Below are 23,511 nucleotides of genomic sequence, written 5' to 3'. Positions count from 1 at the left end.
ATTTTTTCATAAATGTATATAATGTGTCTCAATGATAATCGACCTTCACTCCCACCTCCAACTCCCTCTGGGACCAGCTCCCTCCAGCTCCCTCATGTCTGTGCATATGCATGTATGCATGTATGCATGTATGCATGTATGCATGTATGCATGTATGCATGTATGCATGTATTTTCAGTTCACTTGAGTTCAACTAATACTGCCCAAGATGCTTACGATGGGTTGTGCACTGAGGCCGAGGGGATAATCTACCAGTAGACACTCTATCTACCACTCTCAAAGTGCCTCTCCGTCCCCTAACAGCCACAAGTGGCCACCCGGAACTTCCTATGTACTTTCTAGAGGCCATGGATACAGATTTGGTGCTTAGAGTGGCATCACACTCTGGCATCATCCGCACATTAAGAGTTCTGGAGGTCTTAGTAGTTTGATTTTGTTGTTGTTGTTGTTTTGTTTTGTTTTGTTTTGAAGGAGTCCATTGAAAGGTGTAGCTCAGAAAGAGATAACATCTGAAGTTTCACCTTCACACAGGAAAGGAACCTTCAGGGAGATTTGTCTGCCCTGCCCCTTCCCCCTCCTTTACTTAACTTTCTGTTTAAACAAGCCCTGATTGGTGACTTTGTTATTTTCTCTCAGGACAGCACTGCAGAAATACTGGGTCCTGCCAGGCATGGTATGGCACAACTTCAATCCCAAATCCCAGCAGAGGCAGAGGTAGATAGCCTCTGGGTTTGAGGCTAGCCCGGCCTATGGCATGAGCTCCAGGACACCCAGGGCTACACAAAGAAATGTCGAGAGCTAGAAAAAGCAACCCTTCTTTCCTTGAATATTTTATGTCAGATATTTGTCATAGCAATGAGAGAAAGAACTAATATGTCCACAGGATACCGAACTGTTATGGACAGGCCACTGAGGTGTCATAATTAAAAGAATCAGGTCTGGAGAGATGGCACAGCGGCTAAGAGCACTGACTGCTCTTCCAGAGGTTCTGAGTTCAAATCCCAGCAACCACATGGTGGCTCACAGCCATCTGTAATGAGATCAGATGCCCTCTTCTGGTGTGTCTGAAGACAGCTACAGTGTACTTATATATGATAAATAAATCTTAAAAAAAAAAAAAAAAGAATCAATGTTTCCTTCTGCTCAACCTTGTTGTTCTGAAAGCTCTCCTCAAAATGCAACAGTATCGACTTAGAGCTCGCTGCTGAGAATTTGCTACCCATTGCACCAAAGGTTCCACAGTTAAGAGCGTAAACTCTGGGATTCAAGCCCCAGCCACCTGATCTCAAAACCCTTAAGTCTTCTGATTCAACTGTCACCACAGCTAACATACAACAATTCTGTCATGTCTAATAGTTTCCGTGCTGCCTCTGGGTGGGCAAGCCCAGCCCCGACCCAAACAGTGGTAATCACTAAGCTGCTGGGTGTTTCCCTTCTGTAGATGACTCTGAGAATGTCCCATGAAAACAATCGTCTGTGATTGTTGCCTTTTGGGAACGTGGCCTATCATTCCACTCCCAGAGTGCCATCGAGATTAATCATGGCTGTTTTTTCTTGCCAATGTTGACACAGTTTTTCACCGCTGAGTACTCTTACATGAGTATTCTTTCTGTACACTGGAGTTATTTCAGGCAACTCTGAACTGAGCTAGCTATATATGTGTTTGTGTGTGTGAGTGTTCTTGTGTGTGTGCTTGAGTGCAAGTTGGGAGTGTGCCCTGAATACAAGTATGTAGCGGAAGCCCTCAGGTGTCCTCTTCCATTCTTCTCCGCTGTATTTCCTTGAGGCAGGGTCTCTCATGGAACCTGGAGCTCAGGCTAGGTTCCTCAGCTAGGCTGGCCAGCCAGCAAGCTTGGCTACCCCTGTCTTTCCCCCCAACCCCTCACCCCCAGTTCTGGGTTACAGATGCACACAGCCATGCCAGCCTTTAAAAATGGATACTTCAAAAAAATATCCATCCTAAAATTAGAAATTTTGCTTTTCTGGAATCTAAAGGGACGGTTCAGGGTTGAGAGTGTGTGCTGATCTTTCAGAGACCTGGCGTTTGGTCCCCAGGACTATAATCAGGTGGCTCACAACCATCTGTAACTCCAGGGATAGGGGATGCAATGCTCTCTTCTGGTCTCTTTAGGCATCGGTTGTCACGATGCACCCCACACACACACATAATTAAAAATAAAATAAATCCTTTACCAAAAACTGTTTTTCTAGTGACCTCTGTCTCTTAGGCAGTGGCTTCCCAAAGAGTCAGGCAAAGAACCACAGGGGCCAACACTTCATTTTGTGAGGACAGTTTTGATTCTGGGGTTCATTGTCAGTGGTTACTGAAGCTCATTAACAGACTTTTCTAAATTTAGGTCGTTTTCTGATTTGCAGGACCAAGACTCTTCTGTGACATAATCCTAGCAGTAGCCAAAGGGAACAGAGACTGGCCTGGCCCCTTCAGGTCGGACCTATTGAGTTCCACTGAACACTGAGGCTCTGTATTCCACATTGCTACGGAGGGCTGCACAAACAGGAATGGAGGGCCAAGAGCCCATCACGTGACTGACTGGGCTGGAAAATCCTTTTTTTGAACGAGTACTAAAGGCTCCCAGGTTCGCCTGGGGAGTTAAAAAACCACATTGTTTAAACCGTGAATTAATGAACTCCGTGGCGATTTGCTTATTTCTTTGCTCACTTCACAACACAAAATAGAATTAATTTGACACTGTCATAACTTCCTAATATGAGGTGCACCAAGCCTAGAATAATTAATTTTTCTCAGGGGATGGAATGTTCTGTTAGACTTGCCATTGGGAACCTCCTGGGAGCTAACTCACAAAGGAGTGACAAGGTAAGATGCCCGGTCGCAGTCACAGACCTGGCGTAAAGCCGGTAAACCGAAGTGTCAAAACGTTAATTACTCTTACACATGAAAGTGACAAATATGGAGGAGCCCCCGTTCAGCATTTCAGTAAACGTCCAGGTTATGCTGCTGGTCTTGGGATGACATTTTGAATGGAAGCTATGTAAATTCTGCAGTTCATAAAGTCATAGCAAGGTCAGCTGTCTGTGACCCGGTGTATGAGCTAAAAATGGTCTGTTAGGTGACGCCCTGTCTTTCAACATTGTGATGTGATGTTGTCCTCTACAAATGATTGGGATTTATTCATAGCCATGACGAGACACCTCTGGTCTTTGAGTCACAGGCTGGACATGTCTAGATGCAATTGGTTGTAAAATTAGTTTTAGAGAGAATACTATTGAAGGTGGGGGTGAGATAACACATAATTATAACCTGAGCATTTGAAAATTTCAGGCAGGAAGATACTAAGTTCAAGTCCACCTTGGGTTTCATAGTCAGGTCACATCTACCCTGAACTACAAAGAGATTAAAAAAGGGGGAGGCTAAGGATCTGGGGATATAGTTTAGTAACACACAGGAAAACCCAGACTTGCGCCTTATGATCACAAAAAAAAAAAAAAAAAAAAAAAAAAAAAAAAAAAAAAAACAAAAACAAAAACAAACAAACAAACAGCCCAAAACAAAACAATATAACCTACTATTTTGAGGCATGTCAAAATTTCTATTTTTTTCTTATTTTAGTATCCACAGACAAAGTGGTATTGAAAAATGATCATGGATTTATGGGGTTTGATTCTTAGTGTTTGTTTTTGAGACAGGGTCTTTCTCTGTATCCCTACCCAGTCTCAACCATGTGATGCCCCTGCTTCAGCTCCTGAGCGCTGGGAAGGCAGAGTTGTGTTTTCTGAGGCAACCTCTGTGTGCACTGGCAAAGCAAATTCCCAAGCCAGGCATCGCTTAGCCCACGGCTTTAGACTGCCAAAGAGAGCACACGCTGCTCTCCCAGAAGATCCCAGCTCAGTTCTCAGCTCTTGCCCAGGACAGCTCAGAACCACTTATCCTCCTGTTCCAAGGGACCTGACAGACTTCTGCAGACGCTCACACTCACCTGCACATATCTCCTACACTCTCTACATACACATAATAAATAATAATAAAAATAAATCTTGAAAAAACAAACAAACTACCATGGCTTACATAATGGCATCCCATTCTGTAGCCCAGATTGGCCTCAAATTCCCAGCCACTCAGCCTTAGTCTCCTAAGGGCTGGGATTACAGGTGTGAGTCAGCACGGCTAGCAAGCCTTTATTCCCTTAAGATTTTATTTACTTTTATTTTATGTGTATGGGTTTTTGTCTTCGTGTATATCTGTGCACCACATGCATGTCTGGTGTTAAAGGAGTCCAGAAGAAGGTATCAGAGCCCCTGGACTACAAGTTGCAGACAATTTACGTTGCCATATGGGTGCTAGGCATGGAACCCAGGTCTTCTGGAAGAGCATCCAGTGCTCTTAACCACTGAGCCATTTCTCCAGCCTCAAGACCATTACTTGATGTGATCCTTACCAAGCATAACACTACTGGGTCTGAAATGTCAAGTCTACTTAATTGTAATCCTTAAGAAGAAGAAAAAAAGTAACTGTGTAAAAAGTCAGGTCTATAACCAGAAAAGAGAGTAGGGGAATCCAAAGCACCCAGGAACTCTCATGCAGGTGCAAGAAAACGTTAACCTAACTTATGAGAGAGAGGGGCAGGGAAGGTAGAATGGCAAAGTCCCAAACTGTCTGTCCCCCTCCCCATTCCCCTTCCTCTGTCCTCCCCCGATTTCTTCTCTTTCCTAAACTGCAGGGCCATATCTGAGCCATTTATTTCACGACAGGGTCTTATGTACCTAGATACTTAACTCCCTTTTCTATTTTCTGATGACTCTGTTTTAAGTGCCTTCCTTCCTTCCTTTCCTTGGGAAAGTGGCTTAGGGTCCCCCCCTGATGACCACACTCATCCTCGCGATGCTCTCGATGGTCCTGTTTCTAAGCACTATGATTTAGGGGCTCAGAGCTTCAACACCAGGGGTTTAGTGAAGACAAAAGAATCCAGGCCACAACACAGACACAAAACCTAACGCCTTACTTTCTGACTCATCAGGAGAAAATTTTGCTGACATTTAGCTTAGATTCTCTATTCTCAAAGTAGAAAGAAATGCAAAAAAATTTAGGTTTCATCTAAATTCACTGGATAAAATCTGTGGCTTAACACAATCTATGGTTAATTTACATACACACACACACACACACACACACACACACACACACACACTATATCCCAAGAAATATTTATTTCCTAATGAAATAATCATGATAAAAATCTTATTTGAGTAAAGCTGGTTTGAGATGGCACAGTCCTGTAATCCTAGTGCATAACAGATGGAAACTGGAGGATCAGGAGTTCAAGTCCAGCCTTGGACAAATTCCAAATTAATTATAGAACCCTGCACCACCACCACCACCACCCCCCCCACCCCCCCCACGCGCGCGCGCACACACACACACACACACACACACACACACACACACAAAGCCATACACCATCACCACCTACCACTTGTGGATTTTTTTTTTTTTTTCTGGTACAGGCTCCACCCTGAGACATCGATTCCTCCCCCTAGGCTGGAATTCAACCCAAGGCTGCATTTGTGCTACTTGAGTGACCTGCCACTCAGGTGCACTCTCGGGTCTGGGGAAAGAATTCCTGCAAATGAGACGCCACTATCTCTGCCAGGCTTCAGATGCCGTTCGAAGGGTGCTGTGCTAACCTCGGTCTGAATTACTTCACTCCGCCCTCACGTTCTGAAACAGACAGGATTGTTACTGTCTCTATCTAAAAGGTTAGGCCAGGATTTGCCATCACGCCGCGGGTTTGACGTCAACTCCAGCAGAGAGGTGCTTAGGTGGCTGGTACCCTTGTCTGAGCTCAGCATGCTGGAAATGGCAGTGTGGCGGAGGGCTGACAGACGCCTTTGATGACTCTAGGAGGACTTGATAATGGGCAGGGATTTCCCAAACTGAAGAACGGATCAGAAGGTGTACCCCTAGCTGCACTGGCTGTGGAAACAGATGCACTAACTTCAGAACTTAAAGCGTCCTCTTTTGGCTGCTGAGAGGGTTTCGTAGGTAAAGGCTCTTGCTGCCAAACTGACTCACATGGAGAAAAGAACTAACCCTGTTGTCTGGTTTCCACATGCACACCGTGACGTAAGAATGCAGTCAAAATAAAAATAAATAAATGTAAATTTTATCTTTTTTTTAAAGAGAAATAACTAGGCTGGGTGGTGGCAGCACATGTCTTTAACCCCATCGTTCCGGTGGTAGAGGGGCAGGAGGGTCTCTGCTGAGCTTGAGGCCAGCCAGAGAGTTCCAGGACAGCCGGGGCTACATAGAGAAACCCTGTCCAGAAAAAACTAAACAAAACAAAACAAAAAAACAAAAAATAAAGAAACAGATAAGATATTTTTCAATCTACTATGGGGGAACATGGAGGTTTTATTAATTTTGTTTTTGTTTATTGTGTGATATTGCAAACATTTATCTTGTAACAACTTGGATGAACACTCAGAGAGGCAGGAAGAACTGTGAGTAAATCCTGAAGGGCCCTCAGCACAGCACTGAAAAGGGGTCCCACAAACGACTACATCGCAAGCCTAAAGCAACTTCTGCCCTAGAATACAAGCCAGATCCCAGGAACGAGAACTGCGTTCTAAGGCAAACCTGGGCAGAGTAGAAGCACTAAATACTTCTCTGTGCCACCAAAGGTCATATCAAGGCCTGGACGCCGGGCCTTGTCCATATAAAGCCATTATACATTACTTAAACTATTATATTTTAGACCATTATATATTATATGCTATTAGAATTATATATTTTATACATTGCATGTATACACACACACACATACTACTCTATATTTTACTTTTTAAAGACATGAGAATTTATTTCTTCAACCCACAAAGTACTCCACATCTTAAGGAACTGAGCTTTGAGGTACTTAGGTAAAATGATTTAAAATACCTCCCACTAATAAACCCAATTAAATTCAGTTGACCAGGTCTTTGTGGGAACATTGTACAAGCAACCAATTAAATTGCATTTGACTTCATCTTTCCTGTTTTAAGGGAATTAAACCTCTCATATCTTCTGTCATGTCAACTTTAAAAAAAAAACAAAACAAAACAGTATCAATCCATTTGCTTTTCTGTCTTTTAGAACAAAGAACTAAGCATGTTTCTAGGGAGACCATGTCCCAATGACATACTTTTTAAATTGAAAACTTAATTACCAGAAATGAAAGCTGGGAGGGGTGGGGAGGGAGTACGAGTTCTAAAGGCATCAGAAGGGGTTAGTGTGAAAATGAAATTTTGAGAAAGCAGTTTGTTATATAAAACGACACTCGATCAGCAAGTAGAAGCATGTGAATTCATTTCCAAGGCCACTTAGCAAAGCTGGGTCTACTCAGACCACCCTTCCCAAGCTGTGGCTCTGTGAAAGCCGGCATTCACCAGGCGAGGCACAAACAGGATTCCCTTAACCTACTGCCCTCTGGACACATCACTCTCTGTTAAACAGGCAGCCACTGCCAGATGCTCTGGCTAAAAATGGTCCCAGATGGTCAGCTGTCCCCTTCATAGAACACCCTTCCCTTCCTTTCCCTTCCCACGTCTTAACACTTGCCTGCCAAAAGCCTGACCAGGCCCTGGTGGGAACTTAATAACACAGAATAGAATCAGGGGTCCCACGTTAGGAGGCACCTTGGAGTCTGCTGAACTGCTGAACACTACTTGAACCCACAGAAGTACATGCCTGCCAGCCATACCCCTGCAGAGGTCCTGAACTTGCTGCCTAGTGAGTTAGCGCTTACAGTGCTGGCACTGTGGGTGTGTGCACCACCACGCCCAGCTTACTGTCAACGTCTGCATGCAACATTTCTCTGAGTTTCTTCCAAGAGCAGAGCTGCTTTCATTTGTGTTTTCTAGCCAGCTATTTGACTCCTTAGTGTGAACTAGCTGAAATGTACACCCCGGAAACATGCTGAGGAATAGGTCTCTATTTCTCCTATGTATTTCAAGTTCTTTAACAATAAGAAAAAAAAAAATCAAAGGGCCGAGTTGGATCTATAGATGTTTTTCTTGTACATTTTTGAGCATTTATTCATTTCATACATGTGAGTGTTTTGTCTGCATAGATGTCTATGTGGTATGTGTGTACCCGGTGCCTTTGGGGGCCAGAAGAGGTTGTCAGATCCCCCTGGGACTGGAGTTACAGATAGTTATGAGCTGTCACATCAGGGCTTGTGTCCCCTGGAACAGCAAGTGCTCTTCACCACTGAGCCACAGCCCTAGCTCCTAAAAAGGATTTTCATCTTTATTTATGAGTCTGCAGGAATGTCGGTGCCGGTGATCCCCTGGATTGGCACTTATAGGTGGTTGTGAGCTGCCATATGGATTCAGGGAACCAGATTCTGGTCCTCTGCAAGAGTAGTACACGCTTTTAACCACTGAGCCACCTCCAGCCCTGATCTACGGCTTTGCATCAATTTTCTCACAGCCTGTTTCCTACTGGAAACAAAAGCAACAAGTGCCCTCTCGTCAGCGATGAGCTCATCATACAAAGGGAGAGCACACTGAGGAAACCATACAGGGACATGAACATGAAAGGCTTGGAGCTCTAGAGGCTGGGTTAGCGTCATCGTAGCCAGTAGATCAAGAAAGCCCGACGTGGACCATATGTCACTCCTCATCATTTATAAGCTTCGTGACAGAGACCGACAGTAAATTTATTTAACTGAATGCAGATTAAATTATAAACGGAATAATAAGATTACAAGCAAAACACCATCTGGAAAACTATGGCAAGGGACCATGGGATGGATTTCTGTGGCCCTGCATCCGGGGACAGGTTCACAGCATGTCCTACTTACCCACACTAAGAGTGCTAGGCCTCTCCTCTCACAGTGCCTCCAAGGGCTAACATCTAAAAGGAAAAGCCACAGGGTTTCAGAAACCCCTACTGTGTGTATTAGATACCACAACAGTCCAGTGGGTCTCTTGATCTCCCAATGTGTCTGTCTGTGTCTCTGTCTCAGTGTTTCTATCTTTCCCCAACCCCCATTACCAAGCTGGGTAGCAAACCTAGGGTTTCCTTCATGCTACTCAAGCCCTCCACCACTGAGCCATATCCCAGGCCCAATTTCATAACTTGGGAAATGCAATTACATCATGGAATTCTTTCCCCACATAAAGAAAAGAAAATAAAGGCAAGCCAGTGTCTCTGAAAACACAGATGAAGCCAAACACAGGCCAATGTTTCATCTCCAGTGTGTCTGAGACCGTGAAGTCACAGTCACGGGTGGGATGGAGACCATGACATTATTACACATCATTTATGTAAATTGTTTTATACCAACAGAGCAACCAGGCGATTTCTAAGTTAAACATTCTTACTATTAATCACCATTTTGCAAAGTCTTGACTGCACAGTCGTATTCTTTATGTGTGTGTGAACAGATGCGTGTGTGAGTGTAGGTGTTGAGCGTCAGCACACATGTGGAAGTGAGAAGATAACTTTTAGAAGTCAGTTCCCTTCTTCCACCCTGACTTTGGGGATTGGGTTCCAGTCATCAGGCTTGCACACCATGTGCTTCTGCCCACTAAGCCATCTTGCCAGCCCTCTACGATCCTAGTGTACATCCACTGGATGCCTATAATATCAAATCAAGAGCTCCCTGTATCGAAGTGATGGCCAACAAGACAAACAGACTCTCAGAGCCAGAGGAAAGGGGGAAAGACGACACTTTCAAACTTAAAAAGAACTGTAAATGACACAGAGAGATCTACTCTTTGTAGTGCCCAGTCAACTCTCTTACATCCAATAAGTTTCTCCCAGTCTGCCACAGCAGGAAGATAAACGATCTGTCTGATACAGACACAGTCACCCAAGCCACTGAGCATGTAGAGCAGGTCAACTCACCCAAGCCACTGAGTGTATACAGCAGGTCAACTCACCCAAGCCACCGAGTGTATACAGCAGGTCAACTCACCCAAGCCACTGAGTGTATACAGCAGGTCAATTCACCCAAGCCACTGAGTATGTAGAGCAGGTCAACTCACCCAAGCCACCGAGTGTCTACAGCAGGTCAATTCACCCAAGCCACCGAGCGTATACAGCAGGTCAACTCACCCAAGCCATTGAGCGTATACAGCAGGTCAACTCACCCAAGACACTGAGCTTATACAGCAGGTCAACTCACCCAAGACACTTAGTGTATACAGCAGGTCAACTCACCCAAGCCACTGAGTGTATACAGCAGGTCAATTCACCCAAGACACTGAGTGTATACAGCAGGTCAACTCACCCAAGCCACTGAGTGTATACAGCAGGTCAACTCACCCAAGACACTTAGTGTATACAGCAGGTCAACTCACCCAAGTCACTGAGCGTATACAACAGGTCAACTCACCCAAGCCACTGAGCGTATACAGCAGGTCACCGGTGTCCAGGAAGATCGGTCCATGTTCCTGCTGCCCTTCTTCTTTATAAAACAGCTTGTAGCCCCGAATGGCAGCCGGGTCCTCGGTGTCTTGAAGCCACCTCACAGAGATGGTAGTACAATTCAGTGGCTCCAAATGCAGTTCAGGAGACTTAGGGGCTGGAAGAATTCACCAGACAGCACTGTGTCAGTAACCCACAGTCCACAGGACATAGGAGAACACACACACCTCTCAGCTTCAAGCCAAAGTTACAAAGTCCAACCATTACACTTTGACCCAATGTTCACAGTTTCAGTGACAAGCCAGCAGGATGGCTCAGTGGGTCAAGAGGGTTGCTGCCAAATCTGACGAACTGAGTTCAAACTCCAGGTCCAACGAAGTGAAAAGAGAGACCAATTCCCTAAGTTCTCTGTTTCCACGAATGTGACTTTGAATGTGCATGCACGCACGCGCACACACCCAAGCACACACACAAATATTACTTTTACAAATTTCACAATGATGTTAAGCTTAGGAATAGGATTTAAAATATAATACCTAGGGCTGGAGACATGGCTCAGTGGTTAAGAGCACTGACTGCTCTTCCAGAGGACCTGAGTTCAATTCCCAACAACCACATGGTGGCTCACAACCATCTGTAAAATATACTACCTAAAAGACTAAGTCATGCAAATCACAAGACATCTATATTTGTGTGTGTAATAAAAAAAGTCAATTTCATAGTCTAATTTTTACTGTAGAATATTTCTTGTCAAATGATCATAAACCAGTCATGTTGGATTCCATGAGTAATCTCCTACGTTTGAACCTGTCTCTTGAACTATTGATTTAGAAACACACAGCACTATTCAGTAGGTCTCAGTTCCTATGCTTCCTCTGTGTTCCGTCTGCCTGGGACTGATCCAGCCATGAAGGTTCTGCTAAGCAAACGGTGTGATCAGCAGCTCGACCCACAGACCCACAAATGGATTTGGAAAAAGGGGAATATCAAACAGAAAGGTTTAATCGTTTACTATGTTTATTTATGAGCCCAGGGCCTCTCACGTGGCTAGGAGAGAACCCTACCCACCACACTATAGTCCCATTCCTCATTTCGCACTTTTCTTTTTTTTTGGATGGGTTCTCGGATCCCACACTGGCTTTAAGCTCCATAACCACAGCCATTGATGAACTTCCCACTCTCCTGCCTCTGCTTCTCTCTAGTGCTGGAATTATGGGACAGCAGGCGTGAACCACTAGACCTGGTTTAAGCCGTTTCAGGTGCTGAAGGCAGGCCTTTGTGCACGTTAGGAAAACACTCTACCAACCGTATGTCAATCCCAACGAAAGGTTTAGGGGTTTTTCAATGAAGTTGATAATCTATGGATTACTTGCAGACATGACACTAAAATTTAAAATATGGGCTGGAGAGAGGACTCAGAAGTTAAGAGACTGGGCTGCCTGCCCTTCCAGAGGACCAGAGTTCAAATCCCGGCACCCATATATCAACTCATGACAATCAATTATCCAGTCCCAGGGCTCTGACATCTTCTTTTGGCCTCTGAGGGCACTGCACACCAAGTAGTACACACATGTGCATGCGGGCAAAACACCCACACACATAAGACAGAAAATAAGAATCTTAACGTGTATACTTATATTGACATAGACATAGAGTCCATGTAAGTAAGAGTGAAACATTCTAATCAAAAGTAAAAACATTCTTCTTTCTCTTCCTAAACAGGCCTTGGGAGGTGTTACCTTTCACGCTCGTGGCTTTGGGCGTCCTGTGTGACGTCCACACCGATGACTCTCCCAGCCCCACTCGGGTAGCAGCAGTAATCCGGACCAGATAGACACTGTCTGGCTCCAGGCCTTCCAGAAGGTACTCGTGCACAGTCCCCGGGAGTTCTACAACTTGGATGGAATTCTCAGTGCTCAGGCGGAAGGACAGCCGGTACAGCACCACTTGGCCCCGCCGGTACTTGGCCGGGATGGGCAGCCAGGAGACGAGAATGTCGGTGGGACTTCGACTCGTCAAGCTAATTTCGGGAGGCCTTAGGGGCACTAGTGAAATGAGAGAATACATTGTTCACAAAGATTTATAATCATTATTTATGGAATCCTTTTAATGGCAACGCATAACATGGTCACACTGGAGATGCTTCTGGCTGGAGCAGGGGTTCTCGGTGACGCCAACCTCCGGCCAGAAAGGAACTGCAAGAAGGGTGCAGCCAGAGTATGGCGGTCGGTTGGCTGTGTGTTTGCTCATCATATAAGTCAACAATCACAAATAAGACTACCAAAATCTCTCCGAAGCAAAGGAGGGTGTGTCGAAGAAGATCAAGGAAGCCCAGAATCCATGATTGCAACTGAGAAGTTTGTGGTGTATAAAAAGTCTCATCTTAGAAATGAATGTGAATTTTACTTATTATTTTTAAATTACTATATTTATTTATGTGTGTATATGTATGAACCTGACCATGCTGATGTTGTATGGCAGCCTCCTCTGAATTAAACCAGGGCAGGAAAAGTGTCAGGTCTGGGAAGCCCAAGCTTGGGAGAGTCTCCCAGGCCCCTTTGTAAATGGAGTAATCAACTGCAGGGAAGGAGACGTTGAGCAGAGGGGGAGTCTTGCTAGAAAATCTCATATTATTATTTTAAAACCATCTACGAGTACCAGTGATTGCCTGTACGTAAGTTTGTATGTGTGTGCAGTACCCTTGGAAGTCAGTGGAGGACATCAGACACCCTGGAACGGAAGTTAGAGCCAATTTTCAGTCTGTGTGTGTGTGTGTGTGTGTATGTGTGTGTGTGTGTGTGTGTGTGTGTGTGTGTGTGTGTGTGTCCTCTTCAAAGGCAACAAGTATTCTTAACTGCTGGGCCACCTTTCCATCTCCCCTAAGACCCATGTTCTATCCATTATACTGGCAACCTAATTAGAACACACAAAGGGTTTAGGGGTTTTGGGTTTTTGCTTTGTTTGTTTGTGTTTGTGGCTCTGGAGGCCGACCTGGACCTCTCCCAAGCTAGGCAAGCACTCTATCACTGAGATAGGTCCCAGTCCAATACAAGAATTTAATATTCTTAAATTTTATACTATAGATTATAAATAAAAGGAGCTCTAAAAGCCAGAAAGATGGCTCATCAGTGCAGCCTGTTGGCTGGAGTGTAATCCCCAAGACATACACAGGGGGAGGGGCAAAACCAATTCCCATCAACTGTTCTCTGGCCTAACTACCACAGTGAATGCATCTACACACACATACATACATACATACATACATACATACATACATACATACATGCATGCATGCATGCATGTTAAGTGCTCTTTATCAGGGCTGGAGAGATGTCTCAGCATTTAAGGACACATATTAATCTTGTATGTAACCCAAGTTTGATTTCCGGCACCCACCGTGAGTGGCTCACATTTCTAACTCCAGCTCCAGAAAATCTAGTGCCCGTGCTCCCTGGATACTGTGGACACACACACACACACACACACACACACACACACACACACACACACACAGAGGACAGAATTTTTTAAAGGATCCTTTATCCGTATCGTGTTACAGCAAAAACCAAGGCTGAGACTTGAGAGAGCAGCAGGCCTGAGGTTTAACACGACTGTTGTCATTTAAACAGACAGACTCAGTCACTGAACGTTGCCAAATCTACAAATGGTCACACTTGATAGCTCACAACTGTGTTTTCTTACCGTCTTCTAGCGTGTTCTGTGTCACATGATCCGACATCTGGCTGGCTCCCATGGGCATGTACGCCACGATGTAGAAAGTATAGTTGCTGTCTGGTTCCAAGTCATCGATGATATAATGAGTTGTGTCATTTCCAAGGACCACCTGATATTCCTCGTTATTTAAACCTACACCAAAGAATTCATGTTTTAAAATGACAAATATTCAGACAGGTTGTGGTGGCAGGTGGATCTATGTGAGTTCGAAGCCAGCCTGGTCTACAAAGGGAGTCCAGGACAGCCAAGGCTACACAGAGAAACTCTATCTCTAAAACAACAAAAACCAACAACAACAACAATAATAAAAAGACCAATATTCAAACTTAACTTAGCCGGGCCATTTCCCCTCACAATTATCTCTGTTGTCTTCTATAACCCGGTATACAAAACCCTTCAGTGCACAGAAGACTCCTTATTGCTTAAAAGTAACCGGGTTTTCTTTTTCTTTTTTTTTTAAATTACTGGTTGGAACACTTCCTGAAAGGTCATTTACCACTGAGTCAGAACAGGACGGGGCGTAGGAATAGAGAGAGGAAAGGCCTACACCACATTATACTGTAATGCATAGAACAAACGTCCCAGCTTAAACTCCGGCTTCCTGTGGAACGCAGAGACGCAGCGGGGCGTGCAGAGAGTCTGCTCTTTACAAAGACAAACTAAATGAAAAGTTAGGCTGCAAAGCTTCTCATCCTGCCCTTAGAGAACATACCACACGGGACAACACGGGCCTTTTTTTTTTAAATACTAAAAGCAAAATGGAAGAATGGACTCAGAATGTTTTGTCCCATGGTGAATGTTCAGTTACTTAAAGAGGGAGACAAATTCTCAGGGATTCTTAATAAACTATGCAAGGCAAGGTACAGAAGAGGATTTGTCTGTGTGGGCTTAATTCCTGTGGTGCAGACCTGGAGAAAGGAGCCAAGGCACTGCCGGCCACTGTGCGCACAGTCACAGACGGTGCTTGTCAACTCTGTCAAACCGCTCTCGGCAGCAGCCCCTTCTCCCTGCGCTGGATTTATAAACAAAACAGAAGGCACATTCCAGCACGGAGTTTTCCCACATTTCTGAATTAACTTCATAGCATTTTAATTAGACGAGATTAGAGGCGTTTCACAACACACTGGCTAATGGCTCGTTAATTAGGAACTGCATAGTACAATTTCTGACCTACTAAACAAAGTCCTTGAGTTCAAATTAAAAAGCCTTGTTCTGCCCCTGAATAGAACGCTGAGTGGCGTGCAGGGGCTCTAACGAAACCGGCACAATAGTGAACAAGCGTGGGCCCCGCCAAGCCAGCCTTCCTTTCTCCTTCCTAAGTCAGCAGAGAGAAAGAACACACTCCAGCACGCTCTTAACAGAACATTCTTCTTGCAGCCAGGACCCTTGATTTACATTCAAAATATCCCTTTTCAAAACACTGCTTCAAAGTGTAAAAACCCAGCATCAGCCAAGAGCCAACCCCCTGTCTCAGCCGTACCCGGTGTTAGCCTCACACCGTTCTTTGAATTGCCCTCAAGTCATAATGTAAGATGCATAAAACCAGACTGTTTCTGTATTAGCATTCATAAACCCGAGTCAATGGAGAAATCACTAGGATTTGTGAATAGTTTTTCTGTTTCCTACAACAGTTTTGCCTGAAAGTAAGATTGAAAAGGATTTTTCCCCTAATCCCCAGACTGGAACCAGTAGTTGGAACCAGTAATACCTACATGTGTTACGACATGCGTGCCTGGCACCAAAGAGAGTGGTGGATCCCTTAGAACTAGAGTTATAGGCAGTGGTTACCGGCTGGTGTGGATTCTGAGAATGGAACCCAGATCCTCAGCAGAACCAGAGCAAGTGTCGTGAGCGCTGAGCTGTCTCTCCAGCTACAGGTATTTAATTTGATGCAGTAAAAGAGGTATCACAAAATGTCTTGTTCGACATTTTTTCATAATATTTTTTCTCTTTTGGTGGCACTGAGGATTGAGTCCAGGGTGTTATCCATCCCGTTCAAGAAGTCTACCACTAAGCTACGTCCCACCCTACTGCGTTTACGTTTCTTTCAAAATGAAAATTTTCAACATATATAGAATTTTAAATTGCAGAATTTAGCTGGGTGGTGGGGCACGCCTTTAATCCCAGCATTCAGGAACAAGGCAGGTGGATCTCTGAGTTTGAAGCCAGGCTGGTCTACAAAGTAAGTTCCAGGACAGCCAAGGTTTCACAGAGAAAACCCTGCTTAAACAAACAAACAAACAAACAAACCAATACCAAAAAGAAAATGTAGACTCTCATATGCTTACATCCCCCTAAAATATACCACACTAGCTGGACATGGTAATCCATGTCTTTGATCCCAGTACTCAGGAGGAAAGTGAATCTCTGTGAGTTCAAGACCCGCTGGTCTACATAGTGAATTCCAGGCCAGCTAGGGCTACAAAGTGAGACCCTGTCTCAAAACAACTATCATCCTCCTTAATAACATCTTCTGGGATCAGCTGGGTTTGTCTGACTGTTGACACTGTGCCCAAGGAGAGGATGGGGAAGGTCATGTACCTTTGCCCGAGTATCTGTGTCCAGCCACAGCCTGCAGGGAGTGCAACCAACTTGGCCGTAATTGCACATGGCCTCAAGGTCACAGGAAGGAGCTAGAGTATAGAGTTTGGAGGAGACTTGGGCAAGGAGAGAGGGAGCGCCATCTATTTGGCTACAGAAAAGGCATTATCTGTGGGATAAAGACTCTCTGTGTGACACTTGGGGGGCTATTTGTGCTCATGTCAGTAACTCCTCACTCACATTCTCTACACAAGCCCTGTAATGTCAGTGTGGAACAGAACTTTGATTTGTCATTGGACCTTAAAAAGAGAAAGGAGTTAATGTTGTACAGATCCCCAGGGTGAAAATTGTCTTCACAATTATGTAAGCTTTTACTCATTCTGAAAACAAATATTTCCCTTATTTTGGTTTGGTTGAGCTAGGGACTCATATAGCCCAAGTTGGCCTCAAATTTGCTATGTAGTTGAGGATGGCCTTGAACTCCTGATTTGCCTGCCTCTCGTTCCCAAGTGTTAGTATCACGGGTATGAGCCATCCCATCAGGTCTCTGTAGTTCTGGGGATCACACCCAGGGCCTCATGCATGCCAGGCAAGCACTTTACCAATTAAGCCATGTCTCTAACCCCTGAAAACAAAGCCATGACAGCAAACAGCCCTTGCTAGGGGTTTGCAAGCTGCTTACCTTCAGCCTTCATGTAGTGTACAGAATAGGCAATGACCTTGTCTGAATTGTACAGTGGTCGCTCCCAAGCTAGAAGGATAGCAGAGCTCGACATGGTTTCGGCATGAACGTTGTAAGGAGCGCTGGGTCTATCTTCCGACATCACCACAGTCAGTCTGGCTCGAGACAGAACAGATCCTTGGCTGTTTTCAGCCATGCACTGATAGATAGCATCATCTTCTGGGATAATCTGATTAATGACCAATTTGCTGAGGAAAGAAAGGAGTATTTATATCCATAAAATAATCCTAAGAATGACATCCAAAAGCTATTGTTAAATGCACCTTTCTCTTTACACAAACATGCTGAGAACAACCAGCTCTAATCAAAAACAATCTACACTAATTACTTAAAATTACTCTGATTTTTAAGGTAGCCAAATTCTCTTTGCTTCAATCGCTTTTTTAAAAATGGCTTTCAGTGAGAGTATTATTTATTAACTCTATTCTACAGTCTGGACTTAACTCATAATACACACATGAAGTTCAGATCAACAAAAATTTTAAAGTTTTGTTCAACTAAATAATAACGTTACAGGAATAAAATATATATATTTAAGATATATATATATCTTAAAGACATGTTTTCATCGTGTAGTCTTGACTGGTCTGGAACTTGCTATGTAGACCAAGCTAGCCTCAAACTCACAGCTCTACCTGTCTTTGCTTCCCGAGTGCTGGGACTAAAGTCACGTGCCACAGTGACCATCCAAGTTTCATTCTTAAGGTCATTAAGTTTGAGCTCTGGAGGAATTGCTAGGAAGTAAATTATTTCATTCTTTTTTTTTTTTTTCATTTGATGGGAGAAATAACTGAAACACCAGAGCCCAAGTTTGCTGTGGTCACCTAGCCAGTGGCCTACCTGGGTAGAACTGCTCTCTGGGGGACTGTTTGGCATAAGGTCCATTATAGCATATCACTTTGGATCCGTGTATAAAATACCAAAGGATCAACAGCATACTAATGCTATAAACCTTAATTTCTTGCATTTAGTGTTAACTGTCAAGATTATGTGGCAATTTGATGTTACTGTAACCATTTCATGTAAAAATTATTAGAGACACTGTTTTATTTAAAACAGTGTCAAAGTAGCATAGCTTACCTGTTGTACATTTTAATCCTGCCATTTGAATGTATCCTTCTCCCATTTTTCAACCAGGACATTTTGGGTGAGGGAATTCCTTCTGCTTGACACACAAACCGTGCAGTGCCAGCTCGTGGCCTTGTTAAACTTTCAGGCCATTCCACAAATGAAGGAGGAGCTAATTTAAAGGGGAAAAATACATATATATTCTGTGGCTTCGATAGGAATGACAAGAACAAGTGAAGAAAGACTACAAAAATGAGATAAGTCCCAGGTACAAAGATGTCTGACAGACTGACTCTCCTACAATGAGCTAGGTGATGGCAGCTTTCATGGTCAACTTGGCACAACCTAAAATCACTTGGGAACTAAGTCTCAGTGAGGGGCTGTCTACATTGTGTTGGCCTGTGGGGGCCTGGCTTTCTGGTATGGGAAGACATAGTCCACTACAGGTGGCACCATTCCCTAGGCAGGGAATCCTGACCTGTATTGAGTGGAGAAATCAAGCTGAGCACAAGCAAGCAATTGAGCATGCATGCATTCATTCACTCTCCTCCTGATTGTGGATGGGATGTGAATAGCTTTTTGAAGTTTCTTTGACTTCTCCGTAATGATGACCTGTAATCTGGAAGTAACTATAAACTACAATTAACCCTTTCTCCCCAAAGTCTCTTTTCGGGGGAAGGGTAAGGTATTTTATCACAGCAATGGAAACAAAACAAGGAGAGTGCTTCCTTCTTACGTTCAGCATCTACTTTCCCTCACTGAGACCACCTGTGAACACACTGTCAATACTCATACCGGACGCCATCTTAACTAAACCCAATGGGAGGACACCGACGGACACAGTCACTGAGAGTTAACTTTCACACTGGTAAATGTGTGTAGATGTGAACGGATGACAAAGGAGGCTTAAATAAGAAGCATGGAACAGTGCACACAAACATGGTGACTTCCCCATGATTCTAGAGCTGTATTTTAACACAGGAATTTATTTTTTTTCCTTTACAACTCACTGTTGAGTTTTACAGTACTTATTATTAGCCTCCCTATCACTGCTGCCAACTGCAGTGAGCAGCAAGCTATGTGGGGCTGGAGGATGCCTCAGTAGTTAAGCACACTTGGTGCTCTTACAGAGAACACAAGTTCGATTCCCAATACCCACATTGGGCAGCTTACAACCTCCTGTAACTCCAGCTCGAGGGGATAGCTTCTTTAGGCACTGTACTGACATGCATACACATATATACATACATACATACATACATACATACATACATACATACATAAATACACACACACATAATTCAAAACAAAAACCCTACAAAAGAAAGCCATGAAAGAAATTAAAATGGCAAACATGAAAACACAAACTTCTCTGATTACTGAAAGAATGCATACCTAATACAGTTAACGTTGCCATAGCAACTGTGAAGTTGCGAGTGCCTGGGGTGGTGGCCCGACAAACATACACTCCAGCATGCTGAAGCCTGACATCTGATATGATGAGATTGCCATTTCCGAGTACCCGAGTATTGAAGACATCAATGGACTTGTGATCTATTTCAAAGAGAACGTGGAAGTTGAAACAAGGCGCTTCATCGGAAATTATACCAAAAGATCGCTATCTGAGAAATCAATCGATCATTAGAAGTAGCAATGTCTCTGGGGCTTCCTTATGTCTCAAAACTAAAATGAAGTCGATCAGATGCAACTGTGTGTCTTATCTATAAAATACACATTTTATCAGTTTCATTAAAAGGAATAAAGGTCAAGGGGAGACCCCCTTGACTCCCACCCCCAGTGAGGACGACTTACCAAGACGGCTCCAGGAAATGATGGGCTTGGGATATCCTGTGGCCATACACTCTAGCACAACTGTCTGATGTAGAGACGCGGTTACATTCTGTGGACTGGCTATAATGGTGGGCATGTAGAAGGATCTGGTCTCATTAGCTTGGGGCAAGAAAAAGGCAGAATGCATAAATAAATCATAAGAAGCATATTAAAGCACCGATTCTCATTTACTTTTGCATTTATTCTTTCCTTTTTAGAGATGGGATCTCATGTAGCCTAGGTTAGCCTCCAATTCCCTATGCACTAAAGGATGATCTTCTACTTCTGGTCTCTACCCCAAGAGTGCTGGGGTTACAGTGGTGTCATCCCGCCCAGCTTGTCTTTCCTGTTCATTTCCTCTGCCTCTCAGTCCTTTCCTTCCTTCTTTCCTTCCTTCCTTCCTTCCCTCTCCTTCCTCCCGCCCTCCCTTTCTTCCATCTTCCTGTATGTATGTTTATGTGTATGTACGTATACAAGGCCAGAGGAGGATGTCAGAAACCCTTCTTTGTCATTCTGTGCTTTATTCCTGTGAGACTGGGTCCCTCACTGAACTTGGGGCTAGGCTCATAGCCAGCCTTCCTATCTCTACTCCCACAGCACTGGGGTTACGGGCACACAGATTTTACGTGGTGCTGAGACAGGAACTCAGGGTCTCACATTTGTGTCCTTACAAAGCCTTCTGCCCAGCCCTCACCTTTCATTATTTGTTTATTTATTTGTTTTGATTTGCAAGACAGGGTTTCTCTATGTAGCCTTGGCTGTCCTGAAACTTGCTCTATAGACCAGGCAGGCCTTGAACTCTTGAGATCCACCCGCTTCTGCCTCCTGAGTGCTGGGATTAAATTGTGAATCACCACCACCCAGTCCGTCCATCCGTCCGTCCGTCCTTCCTTCCTTCCTTCCTTCCTCCCTTCCTCCCTTCCTTCTTCCCTTCTCTTCTTTCTTATTATTGTATGCATGTGAGTACACTGTAGCTGTCTTCAGACACACCAGAAGAGGGCATCGGATCTCTTTACAGATGGTTGTGAGCCACCATGTGGTTGCTGGGAATCGAACTCAGGACCTCTGGAAGAGCAGTCAGTGCTCTTAACCACTGAGTCATCTCTCCAGCCTCTTTTCTTCTTTTTTTGAAATAAGAACTGTTTTTTTTTTTTTTTAAGTTTATTGAGGTCTAACTCATATCATATACAATTCACCCACAGGATGTATTTAAAGCAATGGGTTTTAGAATTTTCAGTTATGTAACTATTACAATCAATTCTAGAATTTTTTTTTTTTTTTTTTGGTTCTTGTTTTGGAGCTGGGGACCGAACCCAGGGCCTTGCGCTTGCTAGGCAAGTGCTCTACCACTGAGCTAAATCCCCAACCCCACTGAGCTAAATCCCCAACCCCGAATATTTTTTTTATCATCCCTGCTGTTGTACAGTAATTTCCTCAGAGACTGAAACATTCCATCGTTCAGGGAAGCTCATTACCACCAAAAGGAGAGAACTCAAAAATAGCTTAGGAAGTCCCTGAAATTGATCAGATTCACTCTGCCCCTGTTTACTGTATAAACAGTAAGGACTGCTGAGGCTCACTCTCAGAGAAGCCAACCTATAAGAGACTCTTAGATAAGCACAGTCACCTGGAAAAAAACAGGGATCAGTGAGCTCCCCAGGAGAGACACTTAGAAAAGTCACTATCCAATCTCTCGAGCTGCCTGCAGGCTGTGCAAGTGTGCTCCAGATCCCGGCTTTTGTGATCTGTCATACACTTTGAGATGCGTGCCTGAGTGCTGCAGCTGCCTTTGAGTCATTTCTGCTCCTATGAGTAAACTCTCAGCCATATTCCTGTAAGTAACCCCAATAAAACTCATTGATTCAGCAAGCTGGACTTTGGTGGTATTGGTATTTTGGTCTGTAGTGGGATCCCTATTTGGGGTGCGTGTGTCTCCTCATGAATAGTCTGTCACATAACACCTCCAAATGTATATCTATTAGAGGAGTTAATTCTTATTTGGAGGAGTATCAGATCAGAAACCAACAGATCTATTGGCAGTGGACGTTCTCTTTCTGTCCCTTTCTGTATTTTGTGCTTTTAAAAACAAAAGTGAAGGGCTGGAGAGATGGCTCAGTGGTTAAGAGCACTGATTGCTCTTCCAGAGGTCCTGAGTTCAATTCCCAGCAACCACATGGTGGCTCACAACCATCTGCAATGGGATCCGATGCCCTCTTCTGGTGAGTCTGAAGACGACGACAGTGTACTCATATATAACAAATAAACCTTTTTTAATAAGTGAAAAATGTATAAAGCAATCACTCAATGGTCAAATAGATCACAGTCCAAGCAGGGCAGTAATCCAGCCCTGTGCGAGGCAGAAGAGAAAGGGATACAAGTTCAAGGCTAGGATGAGGTACAGAGTTAAGTCTCTGTCTGAAAACATCAAAACCAAACCAAAGCTATTACAAAAATTTAAATGTCATCCAAATTCCAATGGACAGAGAGCTATTACAACCAGGAGGAAAGCAGGCGGGACAATCAAAATTCTCATAAAAACGGAATTAGACAAACAAAACCACTTTCATGTGGTACCTGGAACTATGGTTAGCGAGGCCTCCATGCTTTTACGCTTATGAGCATGCGTGGCTGCAACACAGCGGTATTTCCCAGCATCCTCCGGGCCAGCGTCATAGATCTGCAGCACTCCTGAGGGCAAGGCAGTCACCCTGCTGAGACAAGAGACTCAACTGAACTTCCTGTTGTTCTTTATAGCTCCCAAATATAAATGCTGACAGAAATGAACACGGTTAACCTTTTCAACCACACTAGGAACAACACTGTAAAGACCTTCCTAACGTACTAGCCCCTGCTGGGGTGCGGCGAGCACCAGCCTGGCATGTAGGAGGGCCTGGGTACAGTCCCCAGCCATGAAAACTCTAGTAAAAACGCTCTGTTTCATTCGGGTCATGACAGGTCTCCGCAGCACACAGTCTGTAAAATTCAGCACGCTAATTTTACAAAGAGGGTCCTGTTAACATTCTTCTGTTGATTTAGCTGATAGTGTCTAAGATCTTAGTACGAGTTAATCTTGAAATCCTGACTTTTTTTTTTTAAACCTCTCTAAGAGCAATTCATTCTCCACGACCCAGCCTCTGAAACAGAGTCACAACCTGAATGTGTGGAGTCCAAAAAACTGGCAAAATGTGTCTTCACGTGCAACAAT

General features: G+C 44.1%; 1 protein-coding gene across 2 annotated transcripts in view; it reads right to left on the bottom strand.

The window, feature by feature from the left end:
* Prtg (protogenin) overlaps positions 1–23,511 on the bottom strand; it is a 102,024-nt gene that overhangs the window by 36,991 nt on the left and 41,522 nt on the right. Inside the window, exons 4-11 of one of the 2 annotated variants that reach the window (XM_032909808.1) lie at positions 22,881–23,017; positions 20,289–20,426; positions 19,872–20,030; positions 18,489–18,648; positions 17,349–17,596; positions 14,093–14,257; positions 12,130–12,435; positions 10,359–10,547 (exon numbers count right to left, since the gene is read on the bottom strand). In XM_032909808.1, coding sequence (XP_032765699.1) covers positions 10,359–10,547; positions 12,130–12,435; positions 14,093–14,257; positions 17,349–17,596; positions 18,489–18,648; positions 19,872–20,030; positions 20,289–20,426; positions 22,881–23,017 — 1,502 coding nt within the window. The remainder of the gene's footprint in view (positions 1–10,358; positions 10,548–12,129; positions 12,436–14,092; positions 14,258–17,348; positions 17,597–18,488; positions 18,649–19,871; positions 20,031–20,288; positions 20,427–22,880; positions 23,018–23,511) is intronic. The other variant, XM_032909809.1, reaches the window with a different exon arrangement.

The sequence above is a fragment of the Rattus rattus genome, chromosome 8, assembly GCF_011064425.1.
Source record: "Rattus rattus isolate New Zealand chromosome 8, Rrattus_CSIRO_v1, whole genome shotgun sequence".
NCBI classification, from domain to species: Eukaryota; Metazoa; Chordata; class Mammalia; order Rodentia; family Muridae; genus Rattus; species Rattus rattus.
The sequence above is the reverse complement of the archived record's forward strand: the minus strand, read 5'-3'. Positions and strand labels throughout refer to the sequence as shown.